General features: G+C 33.1%; 3 protein-coding genes across 3 annotated transcripts; all 3 read left to right on the top strand.

Annotated features, from left to right (window-relative positions):
• The first annotated feature begins 1494 nt into the window (after positions 1–1494).
• LOC124846568 (gamma-glutamylcyclotransferase 2-1-like) lies at positions 1495–3839 on the top strand. Its single transcript, XM_088111385.1, has 9 exons — positions 1495–1757; positions 1996–2109; positions 2207–2283; positions 2365–2421; positions 2657–2713; positions 2812–2852; positions 3082–3153; positions 3258–3337; positions 3432–3839. The coding sequence occupies exons 2-9, from the start codon at positions 2001–2003 to the stop codon at positions 3599–3601; spliced, it is 663 nt and encodes a 220-aa protein (XP_087967511.1). The 5' UTR covers positions 1495–1757; positions 1996–2000; the 3' UTR covers positions 3602–3839.
• An 11753-nt stretch (positions 3840–15592) lies between these two features.
• Positions 15593–19408, top strand: LOC148198925 (proteasome subunit beta type-6). The gene is made up of 8 exons (XM_088114711.1): positions 15593–15826; positions 16005–16081; positions 16629–16684; positions 16813–16885; positions 17995–18106; positions 18511–18584; positions 18805–18879; positions 19098–19408. Exons 1-8 carry the CDS (start codon positions 15718–15720, stop codon positions 19221–19223), a joined length of 702 nt encoding a protein of 233 aa, XP_087970837.1. The 5' UTR covers positions 15593–15717; the 3' UTR covers positions 19224–19408.
• A 2957-nt stretch (positions 19409–22365) lies between these two features.
• Positions 22366–25061, top strand: LOC148198924 (AIG2-like protein D). Its single transcript, XM_088111829.1, has 5 exons — positions 22366–22598; positions 22706–22778; positions 23366–23458; positions 23612–23695; positions 24746–25061. The coding sequence occupies exons 1-5, from the start codon at positions 22465–22467 to the stop codon at positions 24887–24889; spliced, it is 528 nt and encodes a 175-aa protein (XP_087967955.1). The 5' UTR covers positions 22366–22464; the 3' UTR covers positions 24890–25061.
• The last annotated feature ends 133 nt before the right edge of the window (positions 25062–25194 follow it).

Genomic DNA, 25194 nt, shown 5'->3' with positions numbered 1-25194 from the left:
AAAATATAAAATAGTTTCAAATTTCGAGTGTTAAATATTAATATAAGAATAATTCTAAGTGTATGGAAATAAAAAAGTAAAAATTGTTCTTATTTATAAATTATAAATTAATTTTATCTTTCGTGAAGGGATAAATATTATTTTGTACAAAATCTTTAAAAACTAAAAAAATGCGTTTTATCAACTTGAAATGTGATTCGTTTATGAATCTTATCTATTTTATCCATCCAAGTTGATTGCAGACCATGTTGTTTTAATGGGTTTTATGGAGTAAAATCATTTGTTTTTGTTAAACATGTTTTTGACTCAATAGCACGAGGAAAAACAAAACCAACTCCATATATTAGTTTACTCGATTGCTAACTTATTATAGTTATGATTAATAAAAAACATATAAAATACTTATTTTAATAATGAATATTATTATCTTAAAATTATCCAACCTTAGATTGATAGATATAAATAAATAAATCATACACCACCGAAGTAAATTGAGTATAATTTGTCTGAATAAAAATTAAATTAAAAAAAAATCGAAGCAAGTGGCTAAGATTGTGATGCTCCTCGTGCTTTCTTCATTTGTCCTCCTTTTGATTTTCTTGTCTGTTTCTCATCTTTCTGTCATTCCTTTATCACCATTGGCTGTCTGGAATAGTGGCTCTCAATCCACCGTCCCATTTGTCTCTCTTTCTATATAAAAAATTTAACCATTAAAAGCATATTCAACTCAAAAGTACAAATTGATTCATCATGAAATTCATTAAATTTGAAATAAAATTAATTTCTACTTTTACATTTAACTTTATTACCTAAATCTATATTTAATTCAAAAATAAACACTTCATTGATTCGTTATGCTTGTTACCTGTCCATTCAAAAGAAAAATAATTATTTTTTTCCATAAAAACATTAACATCAATTAAATTTTAAGGGAAAAAGTGTCGGTTAATAATTAATTTCTCTACAAAAATAGCAGTAATAAACATTAATGATATAGTTGTACATTTATTGCTGATTAGAATCTATATCTACTGAGCGCTGCTACAGTCGCAGTGATGTTATTACAATGACGGGAAAAGCCAGCTATAAAATTCGCGCAGATCGTCTCAATTTTCCAAATGTGCTAGAAAATTCTTCTAAATTCTAATGTTACCTAACTTAAACCTAATCACCAACCACAACTTCTCAACCATTAAATTCCCTCCTTCTATCAAAAAACCGTCCAGATTCAATCACTACAAAAATTCAATTTTTCACTTTTTCATATCCGTCTAGGTTCAATGTATGTATCTTCTTCCTCTTTAAATCGGAAACACGATTTCTTAATACTTCCAGGTACTATTAACATCTAGGTAAAAGAAAAGAAAAGAAAAAAGGTTATATTTTTTGAGAACAGTGTGTGTTGATTTTTTTTTTTTTACGTAAAGTAAAGAAATTTTTAAGGCGTTGGAGAAGAAGCACGTGACAGAGAGGTTGTTCCGGGGCCAGCGAAGGCGTTGAATCCGCGTTGCGTGGCGTGCGACCCCCACACCATAAATACCAATCTATCGTGTGTGGCATGTCTCAAGCCTTGTCCATCCAAGAAAGAAGAGAAGGGGAAGAAGAAGGAGAAGAGAGAAAGAGAGGAGCCATTGCAACCCTAACATTTAGCTAAACGACTAAACCCTAATCGTTTAGCTTTTCCTCTCTTTTTCCCTCTCTTCTTCCCCCTCGTTAATCCTCTCTCGTTCTCCTCGCCAAACCTTCCAGATCCAAATGTGGGTACCTTTTTCTGCTTTTTATTTTTCTTCATTTTCGTTTTCTCTTTCGTATCACCTCTTCAATGCCCTACTTTATTAACATTATCGTTCACTGTTTATCAACCGTATAATTTGTGTGTGCAATGTTTTAATTCCACAACAAAACGCTCCGATCTCAGATATCTGTTGCTATAGTCCACGGCAACAGATTTGAAATATTTATGTTAAACACTGATGTTTGATTTTTTTTCCTCAGAAATCATGGTTTTCTGGGTGTTTGGCTACGGTTCACTGGTGTGGAACCCGGGGTTTGATTACGATGAGAAGATTGTTGGTTTCATTAAGGATTACAGACGCGTGTTCGATTTAGGTGAGGCCCTTTATCACGCTCCGTTAGTTTTTGTGCCTGTCTTTTTGAATTTAAACAGCTTCCGCAGTTGCTTAGACATGTCATTGTGCATTTGCAGCGTGCATTGATCACAGGGGAACCCCAGAAAGCCCAGCAAGAACTTGCACGTTGGAGGAGAAAGAAGGAGCTATTTGCGTAAGTTCCTTGTTATGTCGTTTCTGTACTTAATTGTTATCTTTCTATTTATTTTCGTATAATTCTTCCGTCTTTCTGCAGTGGGGAACTGCTTATTGTGTTCGAGGAGGCCCTGAAAGGGAAAAATTGGCCATGCAGGTAAAAGAAAATTTCACCTTTGGCTGTTATCAAACTAGCTTTTTAACCTTAATGTAACTTGGAAGAATTTCAAGGGTCGTAATAGAGTCCCTTTAAAAGTAAACGGACTTCTGGGTTGTGGTATTTCATTAGTGATTTCAGATTAAATGTGTCAATAACCATCCTAAACTTTTTAAACCTTTTTAGCGAATTTATGTACGTTCGGGCTTCAATTGTTTGTTTCTTTGTTGTGTAGTATTTGGAGCGACGGGAATGTGAATATGACAGAAAAACTATTGTAACCTTCTTCAAGGTGAGTGACGCAATCTTGGAATATTTTCCACCCAAATGATCGTCGTCATTTGTAGTATTTGGTTGCCATCAACACTAATTTAATATCTTTTTCTTCAGGAAGGAGATTCACAGCACCCTGCTTTGACTGACGTAATAGTGTATGTCATTTTTGACATTCCTTATGATTTTCTTTAGCTTTTAGATATCAGTATATGTAACTGTCTTCTGGGGAAATATTTGTTTTTCCAAAAGGTCAATCGGAAAGGGCATATAATAAGCAATAAGTTTTTTCAAAATAAGTAATAAAAAATGCAGAGTTTCAATTGCTTTGTTCATGCTCACGAAGACTAGGTCAAGTTTGCTAATAGATATAATGTCAATCTACAGATTTACATCAACTCCAGACAAAGTGAACAACAAATACTACCTGGGACCTGCCCCACTGGAAGACATGGCTAGGTATGTGTGTGTGTGTATATTGCATACATTTTTCTCCTGGCTTTTATTTGGTGAAGTGGTAACCTGTTCTTTGGTTTCACTAATTATTTTGGCAATCCATTCAGGCAAATAGCAACTGCGTATGGTCCTTGCGGAAACAACAGGGACTATCTTTTCCTTCTAGAAAAGGCTATGCATGATATTGGTGAGTTATTTCCTGACACATACAGATGCAGTTAGTAAAAACTATTCTGTCTGTGTGACCCAGCACTCTTATTTATACTCGTTCCGGTGTTCAGGCCATGAGGACAACTTAGTGATAGAGCTTGCGAATGAAGTGAGGAAAGTACTTGGAGTGGGAAACATGCTAACAAATGTTGCAACAGCTCAACTTCCACACCCTCCTCATGTATCCATACCTACACGTCAACTGCAGCCACTGCCAGAACCTATTGTTTTGGATGGGTGAGTTTTGAGGGGGCTGGAGATGACCGGAGAAAACTGACGATGAGTTCGACAACTACACTGATTTAGCGGACCCTGCTAACCCTCATTCAATTTTCAAGTAACATCATATAGTTAATCCCCTCTTTTACGGCCATTTTAAATTCAGGAGGGCAATATTTTGAATTGGAATGTTCGGAGACTTTTGACATTTACACTGTTATAATTTTGAGAATGGTTAATCTTTATATTTATTTCGTTCACACCAATCCAAAAATTACCAAGTTAATAGCTATTCCGAAATTAATGATACTTATGTTTTGAGCAAGTTTTTACCTTTGTGTTTCGTCTATTTCTTGATCGAACGAATGGCTGTGGATTCATGTGCAGTATAATCTTGCATGTGTAAAACATTGAAGATTTGATCATGTATGTTGGCTAGTAGTTAATTAAACCATAACAATCTACAATTGAGTTACAATTATATCCATAATGACGCAACCGCACCTTGCAGAACAGGATTTTGAAGGCACTCGCCTTAATCTTTAGGGCGGGTGGGTCGAACTTTTTTACGGGGTTTACCTTTTTCTTTTAGCTCTTCTCCAACCTCCTCCATCATGAAGTCACTTTTCAGTAAATTTACTTAGTGGATTAAATACATTTAACGTATATTCAAATATTAGATTAAAAATTTCCTGATCAAACTTCATGTTGCATAAGTTAAATACATTTGCTAGATGATTTTTCTCCGATTCTTCATGAACTCCAACCCTTCATAGTCTTCATTCCAAGTCCTCAATCATTTCTGCTTGTAATAACAAAACTTTTTCAATTAATGCTACAAACTACATAATTTAATTATAAGTTTAAAGGTTAAAATTGAAACTTTGTTTAATATGTAAATTTTCTTAACCTGTATTTATTACTAAAATCATATTAATTTATTTTTAAATTTGAATGTATAATAATTGGACACAAATATTAATTATATTTATTTATTTTTAAAATTTCAACGTATAATAAAGTTTGAACATTAATACTATCTATATTTATTTATTTTTAAAGTTATATTAATTATTTATAAAATTTCAACTTACAATAAAGTTTGACATAAATAAATTCTAATTTCACATTAAAATTTTTTTAATTACATGTGTCTTTTTACTTAATCATGAGAGATTTAAAAGTAAGGGAAAAATAATTGATTTTTTTTACACCCACACATATAATGTTGGGCATAATTAATGGAATGTATTAAACTATAGATAAACTATTATATTAGAAAAATTAATTGCTTTTATATTTGTCGTTCAATTAATTCCTTGCTTGAATTATGTCATTACTTTTATCTTTTTGTTCAATGTTTTATTGTTGTTCCATTTCTTTTCAATCACTATTGTTATAGAGATAGAATTTTTTTTGTCGAAATCATTATTGAAGGTTAAAGGCAATCTTTTTATCTACTCTATCCTAATTTGGTTTTTGAATTTTAACCACTATAATTCACTTTTGTTCTTCTTACTTTGATTTGTTTGTTAATCACGATAGAAATGAATGATACTTAGATGCAAACTTCAATTGGTGATGGAAATTTTCTATACAAAGTGTTTAATCGAAGGTCACCCTTGTTTAATTACATATAATTATGGAAACACCAACAATGTTGTGAGCCAAAGATTGATGGGAAACTTCACTTACCAACAAGCTCGTATCCGAATCAAGCATGAATCAGATTCACTACTAACAATGTGTACAAGAAGTATTATGTAATATTGCTCCCATGGACTCTTGTCATTTTATTTTAGGACGATCATGACTTCATTTTAAAACATTCAATCTCGATGAATGCTCACTTCATTTAAGGCATGAGGGACATGAAATGAAGTGGAAGTTTATGACATCAAAACAAGTCATGAAGGATCAACTTATGTTGAAGGAGAAAATAGAAAAAGAAAGAATAGAAAAAAAAGCAATAGAGAGAGAAGAAAGAATGAGAGAAAACGAATGAGAAAATGAAGATAAAGAGAAAGAACTAGAGAAATAAAGCATGGAAAATTTATTTGTTAATGATTTTTCTTGTACTGTTTGTGATTTCATTTTACAGGAACAAAATGATGGGCATGTGAATGAAATACATTAACTCCCATTTTTGAAAATGATGTTTGTTTGTAATGCTTTATTATGCATCCAGTTTGTTGATGAAAAACAAAGTCTTGGAGATAATGAAACACAACACATAGAGTAATTTGTTGTAACATATGAAGGCGAGGGTGTGTTGGCAAAAGAGTTGCTCCACATATTGCCACCATTGGAAAGGAACAAATATACATTTATTCAAGTTGTATATGATCCTGGAGGACGAGAAGTTGTTTCATGTTGTTGAAAATAAAATCCTTTACAAGGACATAACAAACTCCTATAGTAGAAGAATAAAGCCTTAAAATTCGGGACAAATCTTCTCAAAGAAGGAGGACATGATGTGAATCCAACCAATGATTGGACGTGACCATGAGTAACAATAAGGATCCACTTGAAAGACCTGGACGACCTATGACAAGGGCTAGCAAGGAAAGCAAATGAAGTTGTTCAACAAGTGTTGTCCATATTAATTGAATATAAACCCAATTTTCAAGGACAAAAGACCAAGATGGTGAATTGCATTATGGCCCAAATGGAAGAGAAATAAAACACCATTTTGCTGCTATTTTATTTTACAAGTTATTAGTTTGTTTTTAAAATAGTCCAATCTTTGTAAAATTGGCTAACCAAATTATGTCTTTGGGTCAATTAATTAGTGGGCTTTAGTTTGACTTTATTTTTAAGTTGTAATAAGAACCAATTTGGAAACTTAGACATTATTCCTTATAAGCTTAACTATTTTCATTAAAATGCACAAGTCAAGTTTTTATTCAGATAAATTAGGGTTGTATCCCTTTTATCTTAGTGAGAGTGAGTCTTTTAAGTTCTTGAGTGATTCAAGAATCTTTTGTTGTATCAAAGGACTTTCCATCTTCGTGTGTTGCCTCCTATGAAAAAGTGATTCTTTCATTCTGTTTATCTTTGTCTCTTTATATTTTTTTTCTTCTCGATTTATAGAATCTCAATTTTTGTCCACTTTTATCTCATATTTATAACTTTCTTTCTACACATCCAAATTGAGTGTTTCTTAAGCCTAATTTGTAGCTTAGAATGTGATCTTTCACACCATTTTGAAATCACCCAATCAGAGTTCTGTAGCTCAAGATATTGACGTTTTGAAAATTTTGTTTCCCATTTTTACTAAATTTCTTTCAAGGTTCTAACTCTAAAGATCCTCAACCAACCTTTTTTATAAATATGGTTCACATACTCTATATTTTGGCTAAACCTAGTTTTTAAAACAAATTTTCACTTAAAAGTTTAGAGTCGTGATTACTAAAGAAACTCTATGTGTTTGTGTTGAAAAAGCTAGTGTAGATAAAACAATAACTTTCACCGAGTAGGTTCTTAGGTGATTGAGTGTTGTTGTTGTTACTAAGAGAAATTGTGCATCCTTTGTGTAATTCAGAGATGTTCATTCCTTGTGGATTTAAGGAATGTGTTTCTTCATGTCTTCATCCTTTATAGGATGAAAAGGAGGTGATAATTCTGTGTAGATTTCAAAAGAGGTGTCTAGAGAGGTGTCTTTCATCTCTTGTGACTTCAAGAGAGATGTTTTCTAAACCTAAGCTATCTTCTTTGTGATTGTAAGTTCTAGAATATTTTAGTGATTGATTAATCCCTCTTTAGAGGCATTAACAACTGGATGTAAGGTTTTTTTATTTGAATAAGTATAAAATTATTTGTGCAAACATCTTTTTTTCCAATACTCTTTATTTTTCCTATTATTATTTAAAAGAAATCAATTTTAATTGTAAAGTCAATTTATGAAAAGGGTTTTTTTGTAAAGTACTGTTTTATTAAAGAAACCAATTCACTCCAAATGCAATTATTTCGCTGCATAATTCTAACAATTTATATATATATATATATATATATATATATTACTTTATATTTTAAGTATTAAAAAATGATGAAATATTTTATTTTATTTTTGTAGAGATAACCTCTCAAGATGATGTAAGACCTTCAAGTGCTAGTAATTTGGATGATTGAAGATGTATTGATTTTTTTGAATTTTGTTGTTTATAGAAGAACCTATGTTCTTGAGTAAGGGAAAATCTTTCCTATCTACTTAGTTTTGTGTATTTTTTTATGAGGAACCTATACTATGTATGAAATGGATAAATACTATTTTTCTAGTTTTTTAATTCAAAAATATTATAGTTCAGTTTAAAATTTGTGTAGTTTGGTTTAACATTAGTGTCGTTTGGTTCAAAATTTGTGTAGTTATGTTCAAAATTAGTGTAATTCGGTTCAAAATTAGTATAGTTCGGAAACATGTTAAGGTACATAGTATTTTAGTTCACATTGCAATTTAGTGTAGTTGAGTGGAATGCAAATCGATATAATAAAAAATAGTTAATTCAATTCGTCTGAATTAATTTTTAGTTCAGTTTAGATAAAATAGTTTTTGGTTCATTACAAGTTTTAACAATTCAGTGCAATTTAGTTAATTTTACCTACATATATAAGGTAGTGAAAAATGGGCAAGCTAGTGAAAAGTTAAACAATACTACATATAACAATTGATCATCAACTCAAAATAACAACATTCATAAAAAATCAAATGTCTATCAAATAACACAACCCTCATGGCTATATAATAACATATGCATTTGATTTTACTTTTAGAAAATTAATGTATTGAACGACAGAGACTCCACATTTCTCATAATTCACTTTCACCTCTTAGAAACTATAGCTATAGATTCATATATTAGGAACCATAATCTATCTCGAGTAGGACTAGGTAAATTCCTTATGTCTATGACGTTTGATTTCTTTTTCCATATAAAAACTCCAAATTATAGTATGAACCTTCTTCAATTTTCACAACCAACATCTTCCTTTACTCGAGTCCAATACTAATAGAGTCAGGACAATTTTTATATGAAATCCTTTTCAATACACCACCTATCATCATCTCAATGCAATACTCCCTCCTTAGGAGTCACTATATTCACAACATCCACACAAAACATATATATCCAATCTAATTCAATTTGATACACTATACTCATATTAAGTCTTTTACCAAGTCCCGATTCTTCCAAAAACAGTTCAATCACAACATAAACAATTACTATACAAAGTTCAATATCTTAAACAATTATCACAACCTTATCATCATTATGTAAGTATGTTTTTAGTCTTTGAACTTTGATGAAAAATTAAAATTCGTCTTTATATGACACTTTAATACATTTTGGTTTACAAACTTTAAAAATTAATGAATATAGTTCTTTGGGTTAAATATATTTTTAGTCCCTGAACTATCAGACGATTTTGTTTTTAGTCCCTGCTCAGAACTTTGATGGTTTTTAGTCCTTATAGTTTTGAAACTCTGAGTATTAGTCCTTAAAAATGGACGGTGTTAAGTTTTTGTGGATGTGGCAAACGGCGATGCCACGTGATCACTGATCTCTGCCTTCACTCTCTGCCACGTGGGATGTTTAACTGTTGAACTGAGATTAAGTCAGTTAAGCACTTCGTGATCTTTTACAAATGAGATTTGAAGAAGTTTGGTTGTTCTTCGTGGCTGCAACTGAAGAGAAAGAACTTGGGTACATCTGAAGGTTGGAGTTGGTATTGTTGAGGTAAGTTTGTATGTTTTGGTTTTGGTCTTCTTCTGTTCTTCGTGTGAATATGACGATTTGGGATATAGGGTTTTTGTGGGCACCAAAGCTGATGAAGGGATTGTTTTCTTGTAGTGAAATGAAAGGTGACAGTGGAGGAAATGGTTGGACGCGAAGGTCAATTGGTTCGTCTAAGTCGCAAAGCTGTGGATCATCTTCACGGTTACCTTCTAAATTGTGTGGTTGTGGTGAAACATTGTTGGTTTTGAAGGCAACTACTGTGAAGAACAAAGGAAGATTGTTTTATAGATGTAGAAATTGGGCAGTAAGTGATTAAATATTTCATTTCATTTGCTGAATTTTGAATTAATCCTGTGTTGTTTTGATTGCAGAGTAATTCAAGTTGTAATTACTTTGAATGGCATGATGAAGGAGTTTCTGAAACTGAAGGAAGCTTTGAAAGAAAACGTGAAGAACTTCAAATGTGTTTGGAAAATGAAAAACTTGTATTGGATCTAAGGAAGAAGAACGACAAGTTGAAAAGGAAATTAGAAGAAGAGAAGAAAGTTGGAAAAATGATGTTGTTGTTGTTTATCTTGTCATGGGCGTTAACAATTTTCTTTTGTATTATGTTTTTGTTAAAGATGAATTGTAACTAAGAATTATGGTTGAATAAAATGAGGATTGTCTGGAAATTGTTTATGTTGTTGTTTGTTTTCCCTTACACATTCCACTGTTACTGGTATATTCATTTATGTTAATAAAGAAAACAGTTCACAGCATAAGAAAGCACAGGCAGAGTATCTGTAAATGTGGACTTGGAATAAATAAAGTTAACTTGCCATTATGCAAAGATGGAATACAACTGGAAGTTTAGTGGTCCCTTTGAAAATGAAGTGGTCACATACTATTAAATAACATAAGTTTAGTGGTCCCTTTCCACTACAAAAAATATTAAAAGCAACCACACCAACCACTGTAGCCAGTACTATAATTGTTCCCTTAGTGGGTCACTGTGAATTACAAAATTCAATACAATAAAGGGTTGGCTACAATAATTCTTCAATTGGTACTAGCTTGGGACCCTAGATGTTGTGCAGCTAGTCTTGAGGATGTTCTTCTTCCACCTTCGTGCCTTGATGCAGGTCCTGCTCCACTGGCACTTCTTCCCCGTTTTGATGTTCCTCCTCCTTGGTGACTTGATGCAGCTCCTGCTTCACTGCCAGTTGTTCTTCCCCTTGTTGATGTTGGTCCTCCTTCTGACGTTGATGGAGGTGCTTGTGGTTGAGAACCTCCTGCACTGGAAGTGGCCCTTGTGCTGCCAAATCCTCTTGAACTGGAAGTGGCCCTTGTGTTCTGTAAATGGAAGTAAGCAACATTGCAATTGTAAGATTGTAAATAAGTTTGAATGTGTAAATAAGTGAAGTTGTAAAAGATTGATTTTGTACCTTTTTGTTTGCCCTTTTACATGTTCTTACATTATGACCAAATTCATTGCAGCTGCTCAACTTCATAAGAAGATTCGTCTTTGATAATTTTGTATGAGTGACATATTCATCAGCCTCCCTTCTTCTTAGTTTTTTAGGCCTCCCAGGGGGTGTTTTATAAATTGGAGGCAGTAGGGAACCAAATTCAGAAGTAGACCACAATTGTTGTCCATTGATTGGAACAATCTCAGGGCCATAACAAGTGTCATAAGCCTCTCTCTTGTAATAAGGATGTACATAGTCTTCAGGGTTTTCTTATTTGTAATTGATGGCAGCCACATCGTGCCTACAAGGAATTCCTACCAAATCCCAAAAGTAACAACTACATGAATGGTTACTAAGGTCAACTACAAATTTATCCACAGTAAACCCGTGAGTGATTTCAAATTTTGCTCCCCCTGCCCAAGTTGGAATCCAATTTCCACTCTTCTCAACTTCCCCAGCAAGCCTATTTCGTGGTTTAGGCATCACAACTCCTGTATATGTCTTTGCTTTTTCTCTAAGTGTTGCAAACCTCCTCATAATGTAAGTTCTAATCCATTCCATCATAGTTATGATAGGTTTGTCTCTAGCTAGTAAAATTGTACTATTAAATGACTCAGACAAATTATTTAACAAGACATCGCATCTAGGATAACTACTAAATGCATGTTTACACCAACGATTAGTTGGAATAGATAGCAACCAATTGTAAGCATCAATGTTAACATTGGACAACTCACCCATTTTCTTTTCCCAATCCTGTTTGAATGTGGCCTTTGCAGCCCCCATCATAAGATCTCTAATAAGCACTCCTCCACCAAACTTCTTCTTGTAATTGTTATACAAGTGCCTTAAGCACAATCTATGTTCCACTCCTTCCAAGATCTCATCAAAAACTGTCATTAGTCCCTGCAAATCATAAAAGTTTGTCATTAGTCCCTGCAATTCAGAAAAGGTCTTGCTCAATAGTAAGTATTCCAATTGCTACTGTATAAAAATAGGGAAATATTAAAATGAAGATACCTTTTGTTGATCAGAGATGAAAACCCAACGTTGACAATCAATTCCTCCAATATCTTCCAGTAGTAGTGTCAAAAACCATCTCCAACTCTCTTTGCATTCATTTTCAACCACAACAAAAGCTAGTGGGAAGTATTGGTCATTCGGGTCTCTGCCCACTGCCACCAACAGCTGACCCCCATATGTTGTCTTCAGATGACAACCATCTACCCCTATGAAGGGCCTGCAACTTCCTAAGAAGCCTTGCTTACAACCCTCTAAACACATATAGAATGAGCCAAATCTTGGAGGCAAACTTGGTTGGGGTTGATTGTCTTTAATTTTAAATGTTCCAGCCTTCACTCTTAGCAATTCACCCACATAATCATATACACGACCGTATTGTCGCTCTCCATCACCAACCAAAGAATCCAAGGCAATTTGCTTTGCCTTTCCAGCTTTCCAAGCAGTGATTCCAACACTGAATGACTTCTTAATGTCATCAATTATTTGGTTGACAGTCATGTTAGCCACATTTACAAACCTATCTACTAATACTTGTGCAATCCAGTTCACATTTGCACTTTTGTTTCCAAAGGTCCTTCCACAACTGTGTCGTCCAACCAAGGTTTTCACCCTAAATGTTTGCTTCCCTCCTACCTTGCTAGCCATAATCAGAAAACCACATTTGTTTTTACAAACTGCCCTTACTCTGTTCAGGTCATTCTTCACAAACTTAACCTCTTTTCCATTTAATACACTATGCTCCAATAGTGCATTTTTGAATTCCTTTAAAGAACAGAACTCCATCCCCAATTCAAATCTGAAGTTCTTGTTCATATCATCTTTTCTAAACTTTTTAAATTTCCCCTTTGATAACCTCACATCCTCATCACTATCTACATTTGAATCCAATTCATCACTGTTGTATTCTTCATTGATCTCATGATCTCCAACTTCTTCATTCAGTAAAAATGAACCTTCCCCAACATTGCCTCTTCTACGCACACATTTCTTCTTCTTTTTCATTCTATTCCACCTATCCAAAACTGGATTAATGTTTCTTCGAAATTGGTCCACCCTATCATTCTGAACATCAAACCCATCATCTTCATTAGCCATTCTGTCTTCTTCACTGTCATCCATACATTCTTCAGCTGAAGCTTCTACTTCCCCCTCAACAACATTCCCCCCTTCCTCTTCTTCCCCAAGATAATCATATTCATCACCACCAACAAACTCTTGTTCTTCCTGACCCATTTGAACATCTTCATGTTCATCATGACCATCACACTCTTCTTCTTCCTCACCCATTTCAACCTCTTCATGCTCATCATCACCATCACACTCTTCTTCCTCACTCATTTGAACCTCTTGTTGTTCATGACCACCACCAAACTCTTCTTCTTCCTCACCCATTTGAACCTCTTGCTGTTCCTCACCACCATCACACTCTTCCTCCTCACCCTTATCAACCTCCTGTTGTTCATGACCACCATCACAGTCTTCCTCACCCTCTTCTAGACCCATTCCACCCTCTTGTACAATCTCATCCACTTTGGAAACCACTTCCTCCGTGTCTATGTTTCCTTTTTCAACATCACCCTCTTCCACTTCCTCAGCCACTTCACCACAACTAAGAAAGTGAACTTCCACTGCCTCACTAGGAACATGTTGAACATAAATTTCTACCTCTTCGTTATTCTCCTCTGCATAATTAGCCAAGTACAGTGCTTCACTGTCATCACTCAATAATCTAACATTATTCATCAGCCTTTGTTTGGACCCCTTCCACCAAAGTTTGAAGTCTGCATCATACTTAAATTCTTTAACTATTCCAACCGCTTCAAAATATGACCAACGATCCGGATCAACTCCTTTGATCACGTGTATCTCTCCTCCAACATACTGTAGCCCCTTGTTACTAACAAACTTCCCCATGTGATGCAAACAAATGTCGAAAACCATTTCTAGACCTACATTCACACATCAACGCTTTACGCACAAATTGGAACAACCATAACCGAAACACAAAAACAATAGCTTAACTTACCTTTACGCTTGTCTTTACGCTTGTCTTTGACGACCACCGGAACGACCACCGCAACCACCACCGCAAGGACAACCAAGATACAATGCTTCCTGTCAAAGGTTTCCACTACAATGCTTCCACTAAAACTACGTTTTCCCCCCAATTCAAATATTTACTTTTGACAAATTCTGAACCCTATATCTAATTTCAATCAACAACGTAATTAACTGACTTAATCTCAGTTCAACAGTTAAACATCCCACGTGGCAGAGAGTGAAGGCAGAGATCAGTGATCACGTGGCATCGCCGTTTGCCACATCCACAAAAACTTAACACCGTCCATTTTTAAGGACTAATACTCAGAGTTTCAAAACTATAAGGACTAAAAACCATCAAAGTTCTGAGCAGGGACTAAAAACAAAATCGTCTGATAGTTCAGGGACTAAAAACATATTTAACCCTAGTTCTTTTAACCCAATTACGTTAAATTTTTTAATGTGTCAAATGCTACTACCTATGAGTTGCTGACTTATTCTTCAAGACGGGCATAGTCAGAGTCTTGGATTGAGTCTAACTTCCTCTCACTGTTTGGGAGCTTACAATTTCATGTTCTATTTTACTTTCTGATGGGGTTCTTTTCACCCTTCTTTCATTGCCAGTCACTTGAGAGTATTTAACCTTGCAAAGTAGTCCTTGCTCATTCACTCGGGATTCCAAGTACTTATCATACTTGGGTTAAAGCTTAAATTAGTGATGTTTTCGACTACTTGACACATGATAATGTCTAGCATTCAATTTAATTCTTATATTTAAAATTTTGATTCAATTTAATTCTCATTTTTTAATGGAGTAAGATTGTCCTTCTCCGTCTAAAATGAAATAAAAATAATTAAACTTAGTTACTATATATATATATAATTAAAATATTTTTCAATAACTTATACATTAAATCACACCGTCAAAATATTCAAATTAATTTTTCACACCACCAAAATATTCAAATTAATTTTTCAATAAATATTTAAAATGAAAAAGTTAAGTGATACTTGAAATATTTAAATTTTATATATGTGACATTAAATTTATAAAGAAGCTAAACAAGGAAAATACGTTTTTAAATTATTTTAATTATTAAAATTTAAAAAATAGCAATGTCATTTTACATTTACATTTTAATATTTAAAAAAATTATAAGTTTAAAACAAATATTTTTTTTCAAAAAAATAATTTAACATGTATATATAAGTTTTACTTATAGTTAATTATTTTGAAAAGAAATGATATTTTATCATTTAAAAAATAAAGATTATATTGAATTAAATTTTTAAATATAAAAACTAAATTGAAAATAAAACATTGTTACTAAGACCTAATATACGTGAATGACGTATTAATGACAAATTTTTTAAAATAAATTTTAAAAAAAATATAAAAAATGAAAATATTACAAATTTATAAACACAAAATCTAATGAAAATGACCTAAAAATTACTTTTAAAAATACAACATGACATTAAATTAAACCAAAAGAATTATGTGACCAAATTGAAAGATACCAACAAATACAAGAAAAAAACCAATTAAGCCTTACTTTTATCAAATTAATATAAAAAATTATAGAAGGTCATTTTTTATATATGAGTATACAGTAAAGATGATAATATACGGGTATACTATCTTGTCTTGTCATGTATTTTTTTTCTCCTGTATATAATATCTGGTTATATTATATAATAACATAATAAATTAATAAATGCTTTTCGTCTTCTTTAAAAAAAGATAAATAAAAAACTTATGCAACAAGTCTAAAGAAGAATATGTAAAGCAGGACCTGTTTTCTTGATTTCTTCTTATGCTTTATTAGGGCACTCTCAACATTTTCACTCTTTCGTTCTTCTTGTTCTTGCTGCTTCGCTGTTGAATCATGGATCAAAAAGTCGATTTCAGCGCTCCCCATTCCATGGGAACCACTATCATCGGCGTTACTTACAAAGACGGTGTCGTCTTAGGAGCCGATTCTCGAACCAGCACCGGTACACTCTCTTTCTCCAGCTCAAATCCAAACCCAAATTAATTTAGGGTTTTTCGTTTTCAGTGTTTTAAACAGCTTCTTCCTCTGGGTGATTAATTCCTTGCTTCATTTTTGAGAATCGAGATTGGATTATTGCTGTTAATTTGGGGAGTAATAATGGGTCCTTTTTCAACTTGCAGGAGTGTATGTTGCCAACCGGGCATCAGACAAAATTACACAGCTCACTGATAATGTCTATGTCTGTCGTTCTGGATCGGTATTTATCTTTCCATCCTATGACTCTTTTTCAGATGCCAAACTGTTGTTATTCATGGTGATCTGTGCCTATAATTACCCTGGATTTGCTTCGTGCTTATGTTAATATGGATATTCACTTGCTTGCTGTGTCTATATATATATGCCTTTTCACTCCTCACAATGTATTGTGTTGAACATTTTTGTTAAGGTTTAAAATTATGCGATTTCATACACAGTTTATTAGTTGAATGTATTGGCGGAGAATGGGGCTTTTAGTTGTTTGGTATGTTATTATCAAAGTTCCCCTGGATTTCTTACATTATATATGTTGCTCACTTTCAATTGTTTGTCTGTCGCTAAAATTTTGTCAATGTGAGTGGATGGAGTTTAGTTGGAAGTTCTGTTTGGACTTTTGAAATTAATAACGTAATTAATTATTTTGCTTCGTGCTAGCCTCGTGTGATGCTGAACATGTTTGGATTCTAATCTGGAAGAAAGATGATTACGGAATCTCTCATCCACTGTTATAGTTTTATGAACAAATTATAATGTGCATTATTTTTCAGGCTGCAGATTCTCAGATTGTATCTGACTATGTGCGTTACTTCCTCCATCAACACACGTAAGTGACTTTATTTCCCTCATTTTATACTAATTGGATATACTCCGCTGGAGGCTGAAGTTTTGGACTATGATTCAGTGTGTGTTTACAGTGATATATACCTCATTGAGACTTTTCTTTTTCTATAGGATACAACTTGGACAACCTGCAACAGTTAAAGTTGCTGCAAACCTTGTCCGGCTTCTCTCATACAACAACAAGGTTTGACCTTAAGCCCTGCTCTTTGTAATTCACTTGCATGGTTGAGTTTCACCATTAGTGATAGTATGAATTCTGAGCTCTATGCATTACTCTCTTTCCACAAGATTTGGCTTTAAGGCTTGTTCTGCTTAAGCTTGAATTATCCAATGTTTTCTTGTTCACCTTGGTGATACATTATCAGGTTCATCTAGACCTTACGTTACACCTGTAAATTGATAAAGTTGAGACTTTGGGCTAAATAAATGTTAAATTAATTTCACATTGTTTATTAAAACTAGCTGTTTCATTGTATTATTTTTATTCTAGAGCAGTTGAGCTGTAATCATAGCATTTATATCCAATTTCAACGAGGAAGAGACCAATATATACTACAAAATGAGAGTTGTGAGAAATGTATAGACCAAAATCATAGTGATTACTTTGGAAGAAGAGTTTTCAAAACTTGCCCAACTCAACACCTTTACTCCTGTACTTGAAATTTTGGTCATCACTTTTGAACTGGATTAATTGATCAATGAAGTGGATGAGTCAAATTCGATTATTAGAATTTTCTCATTAAAGGAATATTACACAATGCCAATTTAACGAATCATCTCTAATATTTAATCATAGATCTCACTGAGCAACTCAACATCACTTTGGACTGTTAAGATCAGAATAGTGAAATATTTTAAGTTTAGGTAATCGTGATTGTGGAAAAGTTTCCGTTAGTATTAGTGTAACTTTGGAAGGGGTTTTAGGGGACATTTTTTAAGTTGCAAAGACCTTTTATATTGGTTGAGTGGGAGAACGAGAATCAACTGGGAACGATGTACTGCAATTTTCTGACATAACTGTCATTTATGCTAACCATTTTCAATTCTAGATAAGAATTTTCACATTCAAACCATAAAGGAAATTTAGTATTCTTATTCCAAAGATTATCAAATGTTCCATTATTGTGTTAACCTGATGGATTCTCCTAGTACTCTCTCTCTCTCTCTCTCTGTCTCTCTCTCTCTCTCTCTCTCTCTCTCTCTCTCTCTCTCTCTCTCTCTCCATTTATTTAATATTGGAGAGTGGGGTATAACTGATATTTAACTTTATTGTAAATTAACTTTCACTGGCAGAATTTCTTAGAGACTGGGTTAATTGTTGGAGGTTGGGATAAATATGAAGGTGGACAAATTTTTGGCGTCCCTCTGGGTGGAACAATAGTACAGCAACCTTTTGCTATTGGAGGTATTTAATTTTAAAATGTGTTTATGACAATCTTGTTGTTATGATTTCTGTATTCATGTCCTGCCATTAATGTGAATATCCCTATATACATATATTGCTTCTATCAATTGCCCATAATATTAATTGGATGTCTTATTATCAATTTCCCACCCTATCATGTCCTATAATTATAATTTTTTTTCGCATTCCTATTTTTTTCTTGTATCTGTCTGTGGTGTATACATGATTTTAGATGTCAATTTGGAATACGCCTGGACCATTGTTTGCTGCAAATGGGTTTATGGGTTTTTGTGTGGAGCTTATTTTTATTTCTAAATTTTTCACTGCTAGCCTGTTAGATTTTTCCTTGGGTTGCTGACTTTTGTTTGTTAAGCTTATGGTTTACTCGATGTGTCTTTCTGCAGGATCTGGCTCTAGTTACTTGTATGGTTTCTTTGATCAAGCCTGGAAAGAGGGAATGAGCAAGGAGGAAGCTGAGGTATGCGTTTTGATTCCTCCTGTTGCTATTTCTAAGTTAAACAGTGAACTCAGGACCAAGAACTATTGTAGATGTTAGTTTTTGGAGACCTAATCTGATTTTCCTGTCATTGCAACAACATGCTTCAGATACGAACAATGGAAAATAACTAGAAATGATTAGGATGAAATTGTTATCCCTGTTGATGTTTGCTGACTGTCTACATGATGTTGTGTGGCAGGATTTAGTTAAAAAGGCAGTTTCACTGGCTATTGCTCGTGATGGTGCCAGTGGTGGGGTGGTCCGAACCGTCATAGTAAGACATCTGACCAGTGTTTTGTGTTTCTTGAATTATAGTAGGCTTTATAAGGAGGGGTAGGGGAATGAGCAAGAGGCATAATTCATTGCGGGAAATTGAACCTTATGTACTGAATTGACTCGAAAGGATAATTTGTATTTTAGAAATAAGGTTCATACTATATACATGCACAATGATTTGAAGCCACCTGATTTTAGCTTTTGCAATCCTTGTAGATAAACTCAGAGGGAGTGACCAGGAATTTCTACCCTGGCGACCAACTTCCATTATGGCATGAGGAACTGGAGCCCCATAACTCTTTGCTTGACATTCTTGGTGCCCCAGAGCCGATGAGCATGTGAAGAAGTTGCTGTGTTTCTGAATGGATCCCGGATAGATTATATCTTGCCATCTCTCTTTTATGAACTGCTTAACGATTTGTGTAGTTGCTTACTTTGGTTGGATATTGTTTTTAGTCGGGTTTTATCCTTGAGTTATGTACTATGATTAACCTTTGTTTCATTATATAGCTCCCAAGTTACATGCATACTTTCTTAAATTGATATTGCAAACAAAACAATTATCAACTCAATGTTTTTAAAATTTTGATTTTGGTCCTGGTAGTTAGTAGTATAAAATGGGAGAGATCTCAAGATCTAGCATCAAATTAAAAATGGACTCTTGAATATTAGGCTAACCTTGAGACTAGATTTTTTTTTCTGTGAAGTTCGTGAAACGGCACTTTTTTTTATTGTAGCACAGCTTAAAATCAAGTGTTATTGTCGTGTCAAAGCATGTGAAAGGTTGATTTCATTATTCTGATAGTTTTTACTGGTTAATTTGTGAATGTATAATTAAATTAAGTAAAAACTTTGGTTATGTAAGTTGTAAAAAAGGATGAACTGTTAATTTTGTGGAACGTAACGAATTTTTTACTGGTTTGAAAGCTTCTAATGATAGTTTTTACTGGTTAATTTGTGTATGTATAATTAAATTAAGTAAAAACTTGGGTTATTTAAGTTGTAAAAAAGGATCAACTGTTCTTAATTTTGTGTAATTTAACGAAAATTTTATTGGTTTGAGATGAATTTTGTCCATATATTTTTAAAACATATAATTGAGTTGTTATTCCTTAATTATTAAACTATTTAGGTTTAATACCTATTTTGGTCCTTCAGTAGGTGTATTCAAAGTTATTCTTTTTTTTTTCAAAAGTTCACTAATGTCTTATACTTTGCAAAAACGATTCACGCTAGTCAATTTTGTTTACGACGTTAAAAAGGCTAACGACAGACTTGTTTTGCTAGCAAAAACTTGATGACGTGTACAATTATTATTGACGTGGCATTGTGAGGTCATTTGATGCCAATGAAAAGATGTCACGTGACAGATTCCTTTCCACCCAAAATTAGGGTTTCACAATTGCAACATCCATTTTCTTCCTCTCCAGCATTGACACCAATTTCTTTTGATGTTCTTCCACCATTAACAACATTGTTGCTAAAGTTGTCTTGAGGTTTGTTATTTCATTCTCCATAATGGCAATCTTAGCATCCATTCTTTAATGCGACATTCATCTACTCCTTTCCTAAAATTCTGATCCCTTTCCTCCAAACTTCCCCTCTCAACAAATCCAGGAGATGAGAAAAGTTTGATGCAATCAAGAAGTGTTATAGGTAATAACACGAAAATCATTAAACGAAATAAAGAAAATGGTGGTATTGTTTTTGTAAAGAACAAAATTATAGTGGAGAAACTCTTCTACAGCAACCAATCGCCAAGCTCCTACAAAGAACTACTGCCCCAACTAAAATAAACATGTTTAATTTTCACCGAGAGACTTTATACTTTAATTGCATTATCTAATAACATAAGACTCTCTTTCCTTGCTCTGTTAAAAAGTGTGAGCAAAATTAAACACAAAAATCCAGAAACAGAAACCCTAAATTGCATCTTCTTCCTCACGAGTTCATCGCTCTTGCACAAAATAGAACCAAAAACTCATTTACATCGCGATGACTGAATCGTAGTGCCATGGCGTTCTCCTTTGCACAATAATCACACCGCCGTTGTGAATACCTGAATCGTGCTTCCACGACAATTCGTGGTAGAACCTCGAGTTGCAGAGAAAGCCCTTGCCCATTATGCAATTGTGAAACCCTAAATTTGGGTGGAAAGGGATCTGCCATGCATCTTCTCATTGGCCTCAAATGGCCTCACAATGCCACGTCAACAATAATTATACATGTTATCAAGTTTTTGTCACCGGAGCAAGTCTGCCGTTAACCTTTTTAACGCCGTAAGCAAAAAGGATTAACATAAACCGTTTTTGCAAAATATAGAACGTTAATGAACTTTTGAAAAAAAAGAGGACAATTTTAAACACACCTTACAAATCCAAGGAGGAAAATAGGTATTAAACTTTTTTTTATATCTATTAGATTTATTTTGAAGTTTAGATGAATTATACGAATTTATTTGATGAAGAACAAGATTGAATAACTCTTCAAACTTTTACTAAGTTATTGAATGGCTTCTGACAAGGGTTTTCAACTGTCCATTTAGTCGACTTTTTTTAAATAGGAGGATAAAGTGAATCGGATTTCCTAGCCTATTAATTGGTTCATTTTTTCAGATTAACATAAAATGATTAACTTCTTTCATTATATTATTTGAAAACTAATTTTATCTATTAATTATAATAAATTAGTTTTAATTATTGATTATGATAAAATAGTATAATAATTATTTTAATTTATTTTATTCAAGATGTTAGTTAACCAAATAATAATATTATAGAACAAAAAATTGTAAAAAAATTTGGTAAGCTGATGAATCACAGTATTCAGCCCACTTAATTACAGTAAACCAGTCAGCCTTGCCTAATTTTGTTGCACCTGGTCAATATGGATCAATTTAATGGTACTATAGTATTAATTTAGTTTCAATTTTATTTAAAGTAAATAATCCTTTTACTCCTTCAAAGAAAATACACTTATTTCACAATCCGTTTTAATAATATAATAATGTTTTAAACATTTTAAATTAAGAAATAAATTAAATATAATTACAATATTATTATTTTAAATTGTAAATGGAATTTCTTCCTATGGTGTGAAAATTTCACCGCGCTTTATCATCGTCTCCCCGGAGGAAAAAAGTTGTACGCCTGGGATTTTTAAATTAGAGACAGGTGTTGAGAATTTTTCTTCAGTAGACTATTGGTATTATTATGAAACACGTGGGTTTAGCGTATCCGACTGTTATTATAATAAAAAATAAAAACATTATTAAATTTATTAAAGTATAATTTTAAAAATAATTATAAAAACAGCTGTAAAATTAAAAAATAAATAAATTATATCAATAAAAATAAAATTAGCTGTGAAATATATATATATATATATATATATATATATTATATATATATATATATATATATATATATATATTATATATTATATTATATATATATATATATATATATATATAAAAAACAGTTATCAACAATCATACAGATGGGAAGATAGTTTTGAAATAATAGAGGGAGTAGTAGTAGAGAAGAGAGGAGAAGAGAGTGAAGAGGAAGAAGAGAAAAAAAAAATGAGCGTAAACGTGAATTGCGTGGGTGGCGATACGCACAACGTCTTCGTCTATGGTAGCCTTCTGGCCGATGAGGTTGTCCATACGCTCTTGAAGCGCCTTCCTCCGACCACACCTGCCATCCTTCACGACCAGTTACTCTCTCTCTCTCTCTCTGCAACTCCTTCAAATCACATTTTATACCTTTCATTTTCATAACCAATGATTTTCCCCTTTCTTTGAATTGGTATTTGATTTGCAGTCACAGATTTAAGATCAAAGGTCGCGTTTATCCCGCTATTCTCCCCGTCCACAATGACAAAGTTAATGGCAGGGTATGTCTCTCTTTCTGGACATCCCTCCTAATTATTCATCCGTCTATTTCTCTCTCTCTAAAGCAAAATCATGCCCATTCACATTTTTCCTGACTCTTGTTGTGATTTTTATTTTATGTCTCTGCAATTTTTTATTTTCCTTTTTTGGTTTAATGTTTTTATGCCTCCAAAAAAACCCAAGTTCTATTTGTAGGTTAATGATGTGTGCAAACACCGAATGCAAATTAGAATATTTAAGAGATGAATTTGTCTTCTTTCTTTCTTTTTTGTATATACTTAAGTTTGATGGTTTCTAATTTACTACTTTTTTAATTCTGGCTTTGCTTTTATATTGCTTTTACTTCTTCTTCATCTTTCGTCTTTTTGAGGTTGTACATAACCTCTGCATTTTCTTTAAATGATTACGGCTGTCTCTCTTATCAGGTATACGGTGTTATGCTTCTCAAATAATTAAAGAATTTCATTATGGTTTCTTTTTCTTCATACAATTAAGAGGAATTATTGTAAAAATTAGAAAGTAAGAAGTATCGCGTCTAATTTATGGAACTTCGTTATCGGTGTAATTTACTCTTGTTTTATTTGATCAGGTGCTTCTTGGTTTATCGGGAGTTGAACTGCATATTTTAGATGAGTTCGAGGATGATGAATATACTAGAACTGATGTTGAGGTTTTCTTGGAGGTAAGTCTGGTTTATTTCACTTTCTATTAATCCTTTAACCTATTGCTAATTATTATAACAAATGATGCAAACGTTACGTTTCTCAAAAATATACTTATGATCTCACTGATTGCTTTCTAGTCTCAGAAGAATTGATAGTATATATTGTAACAGGACAAGTCTGAAAAGATGCAAGTTTACGCATATGTTTGGGACAATAGAAATGACCCCAACTTATATTCAGAGTGGGACTTTGAGGTGAGCATGCCGTCTTTCTTATTCTCATTTCCTCCACCCAGAATCAATATAAGAAAGTTTTGGGGACAAAAGAAAAGCATGAAATGATCTTTAAATTTCAAACAAATTTATTCTTCTGTTTTCTTTATATTATGGAAAAATTAGTTAATGAGGCTTATTTGTGACCGAGGAGCCTTGACTGCTTGTGGTTGCATTCAATGTTTTAAATTGCAGTTATATTCATGGTTGCAATTTTGTTTCAATCTCTGATGAGTGTACAAACACATGCAGCCAATGTAGCCTCAATTTCATGGTCACGAAGGCCCTAAGTATCTTGACAATGTGGCCACAATTGCAGTTGCGACTTTATTTTTAAAAAACCTTGATTACGCTCTAAGACTAAATAAAAGAAATTTTGCCGCCGTGTAGCTTGGGGAAGACAGGATTTCCAGATCATATGAGAATGTTATGCCTTAAACCTTGTGTAACATGAGTAATTGGCAACATATAATTCAATTTCCTTGATGATCAAGCTATGGCTACTTGTTTTTGTGCATACAAATTAAAGGCAGATGGCATTATAGTAGTTAGAGTTAGGTGACTGCGAGATAGTTGACCACCTCTCTTTATGCTTTCCTTCTTGCTTCCCTCATGTTTATGATTGGTTTTAAAGGATTGACAAAAGGAGTTCGTCCAGTTCTTCAAGCATTTTGGTTCATCTGTAGTTTGCAGCATAAGTTTGATCTTGTAGACTTGTGATTAAGGAGGGAATTAACTTGTTGGGAGAGCTTTCTTGATATTAGTTAAAAACATTCCTTTTAAGGTTTAAAATCTTAAAGGCCTCACTCACTTTATGATAACTTAATATACATTGAATAATGAGTATATGGTCATTTTGTCTGATATACATAGTTCGTGTCAATGTCGTTAGATTTTACATGTCGTAACGTTAAATTTCTTGGTTTCCAGTTCTATTTCAAATTAAGTACCTTTTCATGCATCCCCTATGCTGAAATTCGTTTTATTTTTTCCATTTTCCTCTCTCATAATTCTGATTTTTGTATTTGGAAGGAATGGAAACAAATTCACATGAATGATTTCGTTAAGATGACCAATAGCTTTATGGAAGAATTGGAATCGCCAGAATCCAAGCCAAGGGTGCAGACTTATGAAGCCTTCTACAAGGAAGAAAAGGATAAGCCACTTCAACCTTGATGTTTACAGTTTGTAAAATTATGCATTTTGTGCACTGAGCTGAGCTGTATGGTTCAATTAAGAATCATACTGTTCACTGTTTAATAATTGTAAGTTCCTTTCCGAATCATATTTTGATAACCAAACAATGACAAGTTTATGCTATATTGTTTCATTATTATCTTTTGTTTCATTATTATCTTCTAGAATTCAATAGAAATATTTTATCACCCTTTCTCCAAAATAGATGTCCATATATACATACATAGAACATATATTTCAACTTTTTAAGTTAAAAAAGTGATTTTTTAATCCCTAGTATTTTC

The sequence above is a fragment of the Vigna umbellata genome, chromosome 4 (assembly GCF_029865625.1).
Source record: "Vigna umbellata cultivar VRB3 chromosome 4, Vumbellata_1.0, whole genome shotgun sequence".
Taxonomy (NCBI): domain Eukaryota; kingdom Viridiplantae; phylum Streptophyta; class Magnoliopsida; order Fabales; family Fabaceae; genus Vigna; species Vigna umbellata.
Note: the sequence above shows the minus strand (reverse complement) of the source record. Positions and strands in the feature narration are given on the sequence as shown.